The 13465-nt window shown below is 42.8% G+C and overlaps 1 protein-coding gene across 1 annotated transcript in view; it reads left to right on the top strand.

Annotated features, from left to right (window-relative positions):
* Nucleotides 1-2115: 2115 nt before the first annotated feature.
* The window catches only part of drosha (drosha ribonuclease III), a 94589-nt gene continuing 83239 nt past the window's right edge, over nucleotides 2116-13465 (top strand). Inside the window, exons 1-7 of the mRNA XM_083995091.1 lie at nucleotides 2116-2151; nucleotides 4134-4989; nucleotides 5074-5142; nucleotides 5673-5976; nucleotides 7085-7226; nucleotides 10877-11037; nucleotides 12835-12915. Of these exons, the coding sequence (XP_083851217.1) occupies nucleotides 4136-4989; nucleotides 5074-5142; nucleotides 5673-5976; nucleotides 7085-7226; nucleotides 10877-11037; nucleotides 12835-12915 (1611 nt within the window). The 5' untranslated portion in view covers nucleotides 2116-2151; nucleotides 4134-4135. The remainder of the gene's footprint in view (nucleotides 2152-4133; nucleotides 4990-5073; nucleotides 5143-5672; nucleotides 5977-7084; nucleotides 7227-10876; nucleotides 11038-12834; nucleotides 12916-13465) is intronic.

Consider the following 13465-nt stretch of genomic DNA (forward strand, 5'->3'; position numbering starts at 1 on the left):
TGAATTCTTCTCATTTCACCTCTGGCATGGACATGGATGACAGGTGTGGCATTTGAACCTTGTACTTAGTGACGGCTGGAACACTGTAGTGGAAAACACACACCTGTGGAGGGTAAAAAGACAAATGACGTGTTCATTGCTCCAAAAGGTGAATGGAATACAGATCAATTGTTTAAAGAGGAAATCCATAGTCTTCAGTTGTTATCTCCAAAAGATTCTTTGACTTTGGTTGGGAGAACTCATGCTTCTCCTATCTTCCTTTTTAATATCACTCAAAACACTACCAGAAGTATTAAGTAGGCTACTATGAATCAAACCTAATGTGTTGGTTAATTGTCACTTAAGGCCAAAAGCATGTCGGCACCCAAATAAACTATTTGAATACATTTCATCCATGGTCAATAGTGGAAATTAATTTAAAGTTGTTCTCTTGGGCTTCAACAAAGTGTGAATTTATTTCATTGTATGCGCCAGGCTATGAACACATCGCTGCAGAAACCACACACCCACTGTACACTCAGAGTCTGACCTGTCTGGATGTCGATGCAGGGCCTTAAAGGGTCAGCCAGGGCATACACAGGAGTCATTTATTCCCTATATGTCATACTGGCGTTGAACCCAAACTGACAGCACCAGGCAGAGGTTGTTAGTTGTCTTGTTATTTTCTAAGATACCACTGCTATCTGCTTAGTAAATGTTGTGGTTTAATGTTCTGTTGCGTGTGTTTTTTCCGGTAAAAAAAAAAAATCCATTCAGATGGAAGATAAAGTAGCCCACATCAATCAATCACAACAACAACAACAACAAGGAAATAAAGAAATCACCCTGTTATCAAATTAAGAGCTAATTGTGGCCACTTACACTGTTCCAGTTCATCTAGTTTGGGGCTCTGTGCCAGTAGCCTAAAGTTTTTCTAAATCAATAGGCCTACTAGGAAACCAATTTCTTTATCGAGCTGGTGATTGAAAGAGGAAATGGCTTCCCCAAACTGCTGAAATATATTAAATATGGCTATGCTGCAATGATCCTTCATTGGGGGGAAAAAAACAAAACTGAAAATAAATGAGCTGTGTCCACATACTTTTGGCGTGATGGTGTAAGCTTATAACAAGCAGACCTATCTCCCAAGTTAGGTGATTAGTGGTCAGAACAGAACGTAGGTGGTTTCTTCGAGCAAACTGTGTGGGCTTGTGCACTTTGACCTCGCTCTTCCAACAGTGATTCATCCAGTGAGGATACACCGTGCATAACAGATCACAGCAGGGACCGGCGGCAGTACTACCACACAGAGGTTAACAACTGGGCTGTGGCGCATATTCATACCACCATCTCCCGAGACAGGTTTAGATCAATGAAGAGCAGAGGTTTAATTCTCCATTCAGAATAATGCTGGAGAAGCTGCTTGGACTGAGGCCAAACTGTTCCCTTGATTCTTCAAGATTTCAATAACAAAGTTTAGCCTTAAGAAATAAATGTACTATGTCATGTGTGTTTTCATTCTGGAAAGGACTGTGATGTGTTTCCATGGCAATGTTATACAGATACACGGGGAGCCTATTATAGCCTATGTTTCTTTTTTTTTTTTTTTTTTAAAGAAAAAACACTGCTACCCTCTAGTGGATGTATAGCCATTGCACACTGTAACGGTTTAGGTCCTATGTTTAGGTCTTTAGATGCATGTTTGTTTTCTTTCTTTGTTTTTGGTCAATCATTAATTCGTTTCATCTCAAAACATTAAACTTGATGACAAAACTAGGCGAGTTTGATTTCAATAACTAAAACTAATTCTCCTGTCACGTTTCTATGTGGTTTACAACCTCTACAACATAGATTCAGTATTTTCTGTGGAGATTGCAGACTGTTATGTTTCTCTTACGTTTTAAGACACTTGTAAACATCAAAACAATGATTATAATAAAAACAAAGCAATGACACATAACGCAGTGACTCTACTTGATAAAAACATGGATAAAAACCATGGTTTGTTGATGTGCTACAACGAAAACCGTCCCGACGAGAAACAACTGGGACCGTAACGCTCTCTCATTGGCCGAAGGACCGAGGTCCTGAATGTGATTGGTCAATCCGCGCTGCTCACGCTAACGGGTCCGACCAGAAACACTGCCACTCGGAAAGCGTGACACCTGCAAGGTAACTCATTGTGCTGCACGTAGCCTCGCGTAATTAAACAAGTTCAAGATAATTTAGACTGATATAATTGTTCTAGTTTGAACTAGCAGAGAGACGGAGTGATGAACGTCATTTCCTAGCTCCTCTTATTTTCTCCCGTTTTCTCTTTCCCGTGTATCCTGACGTGATGCGCTAGCTAGCTTGTTAGCATGTTGCGGAGTGACCAGTGGATGCTCAAACTAGCTGCTGCTAGTAGTTCATAAATATAATGTTTATATTAGCTCAGAGTGACTACTTCCTCTTCCTACAGCAACATTAACGTGGCTGCTTTTGTTTAGGTTTTGCGTTTTAACGTAAACGACGGCTTCACCAGAGGTGGGAATTGTGGCTTCAAAAAGTCATCTCCATGTTACGTTACCATATTTGTTTCGCTCATACACTTAACCAGCTGATTCCAATCAGCACAGCTCTTCAGCCAGGAAGATGAGCTAATTAGTGAATGCACCTACACCTGGTTCAGTGACTGAGCAGAACAAATACATGGCAGCCACAGTTCCCATCTCTGGTATTCACTACTACTAGTAACGCAGAAGAAGAAACTATTTCATCGATGTTAAGCTCTTGCTCGTGCTGTAAACTTTATCACTACGTATGACGTGACATTATTGCCATTTCATTGTAATATGTGATAACTGTGTTTATTTATTTTAAACATTTAGTAAAGAGGGTAGATTGAAGCAAGTCAGTGTGACCCTACATTTTCTGCTTGGACTCCTAAAATGTTAAGTTAGGGGCCACTGTGCTCCTAATAAAAAAGATAGTCTGGAGCTCTGTAGTGATAATGATCTGTCAAGAGATTATAATAATATTTGGTCACCTGAGCTTGCAAAGCAAGTATTCACATTTCCCTCATCATTCACCTTTTCATTCATGATCCTCACATACACTGGCCTGCCACTTGTAATGACAGATTGCAGATTATTTGAGTCCTCTAAATCTACTGGTTGCACATTTTTAGGGGCAAAATGCCTACATTTCTGGAGCTCTGTGACAGCTTCACAGAATGAACCACTGAATACTTAAACTTATGTTTAGAAAACACTGTACGCCCCAGGATTAGACTACACAGTGTCTTTCAATGTCAAGCTTTCTTTTTACTGCTATTTCTTTGCCGTTGTTTGCTGCTGCAACCCTGTGAATTTCCTTTATTTGATCTTATCTTAAATCCAACTAGTCATCTCTGTAATTTCTAACCATAACCTGGTGAAAACCCTGCATCAAGCCTTAGCCACAGAATGCAGTCTCATGACACACTGTTAAGAGGAAACGCCCTACAACGGAAGAAAGGGGTACAGTAACTCCTCAGAGTGCAGTTCTGAGCAAAATGAGTTTAAAGTATTTTTGTTGTCTGTTCAACTGTATTGAACTGTGTAAAAATATTTAACTTAACATTTTACCTACCTTATTTCAGAGACACCTCTGACTGTTTGTGCATTGAGGCAAAATAAAAGCTGGCCATACAGCGGAAGAAAGGGGTAACTCCCATTGGTCTGTAAAATGGTAGTAATAACCTGTTGTACAGTAGGGTGTGTTGTGCATTCTATACACAGACAGAATAAGGTAACTCGTGTTATGGTGTTCTCTTGTTTCACTGCAGTTTTTGGGCGTTACTCTGAAAACCACCCATAGATATATCCCAAATAAGATAACGTTGAGTCAAGATATTTATCCACATGATGTAGCAGACCTTTAATGTCCCAAAAATGACAAAATCAAATTTTTGAAAAAAAAAAAAGAGCTACGCCCTTCTTGCGTTGTAGGGCAACTCTCCCATAGTTTACAGATGGTGCCTTGGTCATTTAAAAATTCATTCTATGATATGAAGTCACTGTTAAGAATTAATTCAACTTTTACTTAATTAAATATCTAGTAAAGAGCAGGAGTTTAATGATGTAAATGAAGTAAGTCTCAGTTCTAACTCAATCCTTCTGTCGTGTCCACAGTCATGTCTTTCCATCAGGATCGTGGGGGTCCCAGAGGGGGCATGGCCCAAGGTCAGCACAACTCCCCTCAAAGCTACCGACCTGCCAACCTGAGGCCTCCCCCTCCCCAGCCCCCCGTGCCTCCGTACCACTACGACCCGCAGGCTCCCCCCAGCTCAGGGTACCACGGAAACAGCAGCTACATGCCGCCGCACTCTGACTTCATGCAGTACCCTCCCCCGCCAGCGTCCCAGACCCCCAGCTCTCTCAACACGTGTCCAGTTCGCCCGCCTTTCCCCAAGCCCCCGGTCCGGCAGGGCTTCCTAGAACCTCCGCCTAACTTTCCTCCTCCTCCGTTGCCTAGTTCCACGGGGGGTCCGACCCCGGGGTCGCAGGTTTCTGCTCAGAGTGCTTACCACTCTTACATGATGCCGCCTGTGCCCCCTCCACCGTTACCACATCCGCCCATGCCTCACCCCATGGCCTCTCAGTCCATGAACTACCACCCTCCGTACTCCATGAACTACCCCCATCCTCCCCACCCTCCGTTTCCCCCTCCCACCTTCAGCCCCGGCTACACCCAGAGCCCCAGCTCATTCAAACCAGACCACAGCTTCAGACACGGGGGGCAGTATAAGTACGAAAAACCCATGGACAACAGGAGGTCTCCGGAGAGAGGGTACCGCCATGACGACCACAGGCAGAAGGGCTACGGGTACAGTAGCCACGGAGATAGGAACAAAATGGAGTTTCCTGGGGAGAGGAAAGATCGAGGCAGAAGCCCGGACAGGCGCGTTCGGCCGGAGGGCGGGAGGTACAGGTCTGAGTACGACAGAGGCCGGACCCCGCCCCGGCACAGGAGCAGGGATCGCAGCAGGTACGCAGAGAGCAGTTTCCTAAATGGAATTAATTTATGAAACTTTTTCTTCTCACTACTATACTACTCTGTGTTTGCCCACAGAGAGAGGCATCGTCACAGAGACGGCCGGAGATCCCAGTCACCTGACAGACACAGGAAGAGGCCTCGGAGGTACACATATAATCCCTTATGTATCTTTTCTTAAAGCTGTTGTGAGCTCCTTCAAACATTACCAGATAACCACTTAGTAAGTGTGGCTCAGCTTCCTCCCATTCTGTGAATTTAAATATATGGAATACACTTTGTGCTCTAAATGGAAATGCTCAGTATCACAGCTAGGCATGGGCCGGTATGATGGACCTTAAGCAAAAATATCACGGTTTCACAGTATTGCGGTATTGCAATTACAGCTCTAAAATGTGTTGTTTTGAAATGTCTGTGTAAATACAACTTTTCCATTGAACACAGTCTTTTATTGTTAAATAACATATAGAATATTTGGATAATTAGTAAATGTGTATCAAGTTAAAATAAATAGAGCCACTATCAGATATTTTACAACCATTAATGCTCGCTTTGTAGCACCTTCAATGACTAATAAATAGTTTTTAAAAAGACCAGTGTGTACCTATCAGGCAGATCTATATGAGACACTGTCATCTCAACTTATTGTGATCCTCCTTTTCTGTTGCTATTCGCAGTCGGTCCACAAGCCGAGACAGGAAACGCGGCCGCTGGGAAGAGGAGCGAGACAGGAGGTCGGAGGCCTCGTCGGGGCCGAGCAGAGAGCGCAGCTACTCGTCCTCCGTCAGGAGCAGGGACTCTGACGAAGCCTTCAGCGACAGAGAGCGAGAGCGAGAGCGAGAGAGGGAACGAGACCGAGAGCGAGAGAAGGATAGAGAGAAGGGGGATGAGGAGAAAGAGGAGGAGGAGCTGCTGAAGCCCGCCTGGATCCGCTGCACCCACGCTGAGAACTACTACTCCAACGACCCCATGGACCAAGTGGTACTGTGGCGCTTTATTTAGCTTTTAATTATATCTGTCCTGTTCGGCTGCTAATTGCCTGTCATGATAGATATTTGTTGTTTTTTGCCTGGTACCCTTTTGCAACAGAGTCAATAGCAATAAAAATATCACTACCTGCAGTATGATGTCGTTAGTTACAAAAGAACAGCTTTAACACATCGCTCATTAACAGTGACAACAGATGGGTTTCATATTGTCGTATCCAGCTGATGACCGAAGGGGACTTTCCCCAGCCTGGTGTCTGTCCCTTTATTAATCATGTCTTCCAAAGTGTTGTTGGTGTAGTTTCTCTTTAAGACGATATGTTCTCAGGTTCTCACTTAATTGCGAGCACTCAAAACACATTCCCTGGTCGACCTTTACAAATCACCACCTGCCTTCCTCGAACGCTTTTGGAGCTTTCGGATCGCGCAGACGCCCTCTTTTTTATTCTCTAAAACTTTGACCTTTACCGGGAGTCTCTCAGCGCTTTCTTCCTGCTGTGCTCAGCTACTTCCTTCTCCGCAAATTACATATTCTAGGAGAGACCTGACCCGTCCTTCAGTGAAATTAAAGCAAAGGAAAATGTCGAGACAGAGCCCAAGTCTATTTCTTTACAGATGTACCACTCTCTCTGTGCTGCTGCGACAGCGAGGATACAGGTGTCACTGAGAGAACAGGATGCAGCGATATCATCTATGTGAGGACAAAGTCTAGATATTCTTTTCTAGCTGTGTTTGTAAACAGATCTTTTTCCTTTTTTCTTTTCGTGACACCAAGTCATCAAGTACTGTATTTTGTCAGCCAAGGTTGCACACTCGGCTGCATTTGTACTTAAATTTAAAAAAGCTGTTGCCTCCCTGGTGGCCTGTGGGTTAAAGACACTGGTGGTGTCATCTCAGTGTCACTGGCTTCTTAATTTCATGTCGACACCTCAGTGCTCTCCTTGTATCTTGCTCATTATCCAGTGAAGGCATGAAAGATCCCTAACATTTATATCATTAACACAGCATCAGTCTCTATCAACAACATTTAAATACCAAATAAATAAAAAAATCATCTCTGTCTCAGATTTTCATGTAATTTATTTAAATGTCTTTTATCACAGGGGGACTCTACAGTTGTGGGGACCAGTAAACTGCGGGGCCTGTATGAGCGCTTTGAGGAGGAGCTGGGGAGGAGACAGGAGCGAGCCAAGGAGGCTCGACCCAAATGGGAGCCGCCCAAGACCAAACTGGACGAGGATCCAGGTGAGTAACGCTGAGACACTACACTGAGAAATATCTAAACCAAAGATACAGACTGTAATTCAGTTAAAGAGGTGGTGATTCAGTGAGTTTGACCTTTTTAGCTCCTGCAGTTTGGACACACCTCTCTGTGTAATATCTGTATGAATAACTTAATTGGTTGCAGCTCAGAAGGCAATTTCACTGGGTTTTGTTCATTTCCACTGTCCCTCTCATTGTTTTTTATTTTTTTTTAGCTTTTTGCCTTTAATTGACAGGACAGTAGAGATAGACAGGAACAGGGGAGGCAGAGAGAGGGGGAACGACATGCAGTGCACAAACTCAGACATATGCAGTGCCCCCTTTTTTTTTTGTGCCCAGAATTCTCAAAGAAATCGGTTGCAGGTCTTAACACACAACATAAAGCTCCTTCTGACTGGTACAATCTTCCTCCTTATTTGAGATCCTTGACCTCCTTTCACTGCTTTAGGTCATCTTAACTTTCTTTTCTTAAAACAACCTGTTCATACAGCTTGTGTATAATCAGCTCATTGTATTTAATTGCGTTTGTACAGCATTTGAGGACTGGGGGTGTGTGTGGGAGAGGGCGAGTGAGCATCTGTTTCTGTGTACTTGTAGTTATTGTTTTTGTCCTTTTGTATTGTTTATTTTGTAATACTGTTTTTGATGTTAGTATGTATGTGTTATGTGTTTTGTAACTCGTTATGTGTGTTCTTGAAAATGAGATGCTGCATCTGAAGGGGCTTTCCTCTCAATTAAATCTAGATATAATGTAATACAGTTCAATAGCACCACAAGTTCATCCACACTTGCAGGACTGTTGCATTAGATTTAGCCTGGGGTAGGTGATTAACTGTGAACTGAATATACTTGGTTATAATAGTAATACAATTATTTATACAGTGACTATATACTGTAGATTATTGGTGTGTTCTCTCTGTGATTTTCAAACATCATAATTCCTGTAGTAGTAAAAGATTTTCAGTGTGTAAAAACTACAATTGCTTAGATTTGTTGAATTAATACGAGAAATTAACACAGATCAAAGCCAAGCCAATAGTGCACTCAGAAAGTAATCTGAGGTTTAATTGTTCCTTTAATCTTGCAGCCCTAAAGATCACATCTTTTTTACTCACAGCAGCTACTGCGACTGAGTCTGTAATTGAATCTTGTACCGACTCATACTTCCTGTCTTGTTACTTTCGTAAGTTGTTGTGGATGCAAGCACGGCAGCTAAATAACAATGAACAGTTAATACACCCCGTCGACAAGCCTTTGTTATGGGGCGCGCACAGAAACTGGCTGTGTTCTCAGCGGTGCATTGGGCTGAGAAAGAGATTAAGTTCGGTGTTTATGATGTTATCTGCGGGGCTGTCAGCTGGATTGTCTCTCTCAGCGTTGCAACGGTATCAATCTCGCCCAGGGAGATCTAATTTTGCTAAATATGTTGCTCAGGGCCCTGACTTCACAGTCAAGTGCTCCAGTTAAAAATGTTTGATAAGAATTGAAGACTTTGCTTCCGCTTAAAGCCACAAACTATTCAGCGGAATTGTATTTATAATCTTCATTTTAGTGTGACGTTTCTCTCCAGTCAGGCAGAGTGACAAGTGTGGGAGAGAGAGAACAAAAAAAGGAGAGAATGTGAGATGTCAATATTGGCAACTGTGCTGCTCTCATAGAGATTCAAGTCTCCAGATGGAGGAAAAAGCAGATTTTAATAAACCTGAATATTTAAAAAGTGAATCCAACATACTTACGTACTTGGGCCTTTGTATTCCTTTCAGGACAGAGGCCATTGATCAGTTGTTTCGCCCCTCGTCTGTCTCTATCTGTGCTCCTTTTTTCGGTTCCTCATCTGCCCCGTTTACCTTGTGGATTTCATGTTGGTGCCTGTTTAGTTATTCCGGTTTTGTCCCTTCTCAGCGTGTGGCCATTCCAGTTCCACTTTCCACTTACAGGTAGGGTTAGTGATCCTGGAAAAACGGTTTGAACAGGCCACAATTTGAAAATCCAAGTCCAAGCCCCTGTCCTCAGACTTTTCTCCGAAGCCATGCCTCCAGAGCACAGGAATACGATGCTGTGCAGTGAAGCCCCAGCTACACGCGTCAGTATCGCCCAAAGCTGCGTCGCTCACAGTCAGCCAGTGTGGCACATCTTCCAATTGGCTTTATGCACAGCTCCACTACTTCCTGAAATAAGCCAGCTTCTTTATTTCCTGTCTTACATTATTGGAGCAACTGATTAATCCAGGTGCGTCTGACCTCACAACAATGGTCAGGCACACCTGGATTAATTAGTTGGTCCAATTATGTAAGACAGGAAATGCAAGCCCATTGACTTGAACTTGGCGTTCAACGTGATTGGATGGTGTTTTCACAGGGTTGTCTGTTCCACAGGTTACTTTTTTTCATTTTTGTGAAAAAGCATTCAACTACTTGGTGGAGTGAAGAGGATTTCAGGCAATTAAGTAAAAAATGCTCCGGGAAAAAGATTTCCAGCCCTTCCCTTTACAGTACAAGCGGCACTTCTATTGTTTTTTGTTTGCCTTGTTCCCAGTGGTTGATGTTATTAATTCTATCGGGCCGGATGATTCCGAGGATGTGTCTTAAGGCTGATTTGTACTTCTGTGTCAAGCCCTCTGCGGCGCTGCGAAGCCCTATGTGCTGAGGCGACGCAGGCCACAAGGGCTGTGATTGGTCCACTATGCCTGGACTCAGCGTATCAATTAATTGTAGTGACGTAAGTTTCGAGCAGTGAAGGTGTGCTCTTCGTCAGATGGTCTTCACTGCTCGAAACGTACGTCACTACAATAAATTGATACGCTGAGTCCTGCAGAGTTGCGAGTACCCTCGTTTTTTCTATGTTGCCTAATTTTTGTACTCCGCACCTGCCCTCGCTGGTGTGATGTGCGTGTCTACTCTGGTTTGTTCTTGGTCCACTATGTCTACCATTATGATGGTGAATTGCACAGCAACACATTCCCTCGATGCAGAACTTTGAAGGCCCCGGCGTAGTTACGGCGTGGAGTTTAGAGTTTAGGCAGTGGTTGATGAAAGTCTGCAGTTTATTGGGAAGGTTTGTGGTGGTTCTCCAGGTTCTGGATCCGTACAGCAGTACAGTTTTAACACTGGAGTTGAAGATCTTGAGCTTTGTTGGAAGTGACCTTTTTGTTTTGTTGTTTTCCAAATCTTGTTTAGGCTGTTGGAGGTTGTTCTTGCTTTCTCTATTCTAGTCTTTACTTCCTCATCTGTCCCACCATCCACAGCTAATATGCTTCCCCAGGTATGGGCATTTTCCACTTCTTCCCCCTGCTCCTCGAGAGGTCGAAAATGAATCCAACATAGTGATTGGTAAATCATGATGTCCCCCTGAAGAACACTGAGATGTGAAAGTTTGCTGTGTCATCACCATTGTGCGGAAAAGTATTCCTCTACAAGAACTGGCAAAGACAGAGAGTGCACATCATTTGAACACACTGTAACACATTGCTTTACCGAGACTTTATGTTCTAGAATACTTTGTGAAGGCAAAGCAGAGCGAGGGGGCGGGGGGGCTTAACCACTCGACCAGCTCCGGCAAATTATGTGTTGAGTCGTCGGCCCTGTAACGTTGTAATGATTAAAGACCTTTTTTTTTTTGCTCTTTGGTTCCAGACGACAGCAGCAGTGAGTCAGACTGCGAGTCAGACGGTGAAGGAAGCACCTGCTCCAGCAGCTCCGACTCGGAGGTTTTCGATGTCATCGCTGAGATCAAGAGAAAGAAGGCTCATCCCGACCGGCTGCATGAGGAGCTGTGGTACAACGACCCAGGACAGGTCGGTGTTAACGGAGGAATATAGAATTTCTTATGCTGCGGAAATGAATCTTCATCATCTACATCTGTCTAAACAGACCAAAACAAAAACATCCTGAAGGTATTATGAAATAGATAAATGTCAGGCAAAGAGTGCCCAGTAAGCCAATGCTACTATAGAATAATATTGCATATACATGTGTGTTAATGTAAATTCTGATAAAGATGATCTTGGAACATGTGCTTGTGCCCCTATGAGAAAAACCACTGCCTCTGTGCTAGGATATTTGAACAGCACACTCTGCTCAAATGAAGGCCATACACTTAAACAGATGAATAAAACAAGCAAATAATATAATCCAATTAATTTAAATTAAACCTGCAACCCTTGAATTTTAAACACAGTTCTAATTTTACGGCTTTATCAGAAATTGTGCTGATAACATTTTTTTCCTGAGGCAAAAGCAAAAGCAGCACTTTCATCCAGCCATCACTGAAGCAGGCCACTGTTTGTTGAGTGCGTAGTGCAGAAACAGAGCATGCATTTGCATATATGAGTCGTTTTTTTTATTAGTTTAATGAGCCTAAGCTGCTGTAACTCTGTTAACCCTAACTTACTAAAGGAAAACTGATTCTGCCGTTGGATACAAACCGAAAACCAACAGAATTATGAATCTATTTTAAAAGAAACAAACAGCTGATGCATGTTCAACCTATAGACCTGCTACACTGGGAATCTGCCACAGAAAACAAAGCAAGACAGTCTCTGACAGTGATGCTAGAGTCTGTGGCTCAGGGGCCACAATGTGTTTTAAAATTTGACGACCGGGATGGTATCGGATGGAGTGTTTGTGTGAACTAATTTAATTACATGTAAAAGCCATGACCTAAAAGTAAACTTACATTCAAATTATATCAAAGTTTGCGGTCTTTGCTATAATTTGGACAGTTTCGTACCAATATTTGAAGGGTTGGATTAAAAAGCCCAACTTTGAGAATTGAGAAACTGTGTCTCTGTAAAATGTCTCAGTTTCTTAATTCCTTATCAAGATTGTTTTTGTCTTGTGTTTATATTTTAATGATTTCCAATAAGCTGTTGTCAGGAAAACTCGGGGAGAAAACACTGGCACATTAGCAAAATGATTAAAAGCATAAATTAATCACAGACTGTACTAAATTCTATAGCGGGGACATGAAAAAGTCCAAACTTTAATCCCATTCAAGTTCAAAAAAGGCACAAATAGTAAATATAAACATAGAAAAAACACAAGACTAATGCTTGGATCCACTTCAGTCCAAGTCGGTGTCTGTGTGTCTATAATGCAGACAGATACACAACTTGGTGTGATACAAGTGCATTTCCAACATGACTGGATTGTGAGCACCAAGTTCAGGTCACTGGCAGCTTCTCATCTTACTTAACATTTTCCATTTTTCATCAGATGAGACAGTTTGAAGTCTGACTTCACACTGTGCGATCTGCAAAAAATGCTCAAAGACTAATGAACAGTTTGTTTCTCCTGTAAATTCTCTTAATTACCAGCTGTTGATACATTTAAAAAATGCATAAAAACATCACCGTCAGTGAAAGTCTGAATGCGGTCGTGGGCTGGCAATTTGTCATTTTACTGAACAGCTGTGTCAGACTTTGTCAGGGAGGACTGTCACAAAGCAAAACTTTAAAAACTCCAAACTCCTGTGGAGGAGTAAAGGTCAGGAGCGCGCGGTTTAGAGGTGGGAAAATGTTCAGCGGCTCCGGCGTTATACATGGCAAACGGAGCGGTCGTGTGTCTGATTTACGTATTTTCTTTCTGTCCAGATGAATGATGGTCCCCTGTGCAAGTGCAGTGCCAAGGCCAGACGTACAGGGATCCGCCACAGCATCTACCCGGGGGAGGAGGTATGACACGCTGTGAATAAATCACCCTTTCATAACCTTGAAGTTGTGCCACGTGGGGGCAAGGACGTTATTCTAGTCCGCCGAAATGCATTCTCTATACAGAGGCCGTTTTCTATTGTATTAGCGGAGGACAAGTAAGTAAGAGTTTATCATCCCAAAGAGCCAAATGATGATATTACATCTGTAAGGATTTGGCAGGGGAGTTGGTCTATACCAGTGATTCATGGATTCTTTTGGCCACCTGCGGAGATTTCTTGTTTTCATGACTCATTTTCTTGTCTTGACTGTGTTTTGGAACAAAGACTCCCACGTAGATGCATCTCCAGCTGACCGGTGTAACACATCACAGCAACAAAGACAACAAAGCGGCAACAGATCTCAAAGCTGCTTTAACTGTTGCCGATGCGATGGCTCATGAAAGGGAGGCTTCATTTGCCATTAATTACCTGATGAGGTTTATAATCTACGTTAAAGCAAATTAACGTCAGCCACTTTTGCGAGCGTTAGTGTGTTACTTGAAGGTCACGTCGTGTCCTAAAACACTGTTTGG

The sequence above is a fragment of the Trachurus trachurus genome (genome assembly GCF_905171665.1).
Source record: "Trachurus trachurus genome assembly, chromosome: 20".
Taxonomy (NCBI): Eukaryota; Metazoa; Chordata; class Actinopteri; order Carangiformes; family Carangidae; genus Trachurus; species Trachurus trachurus.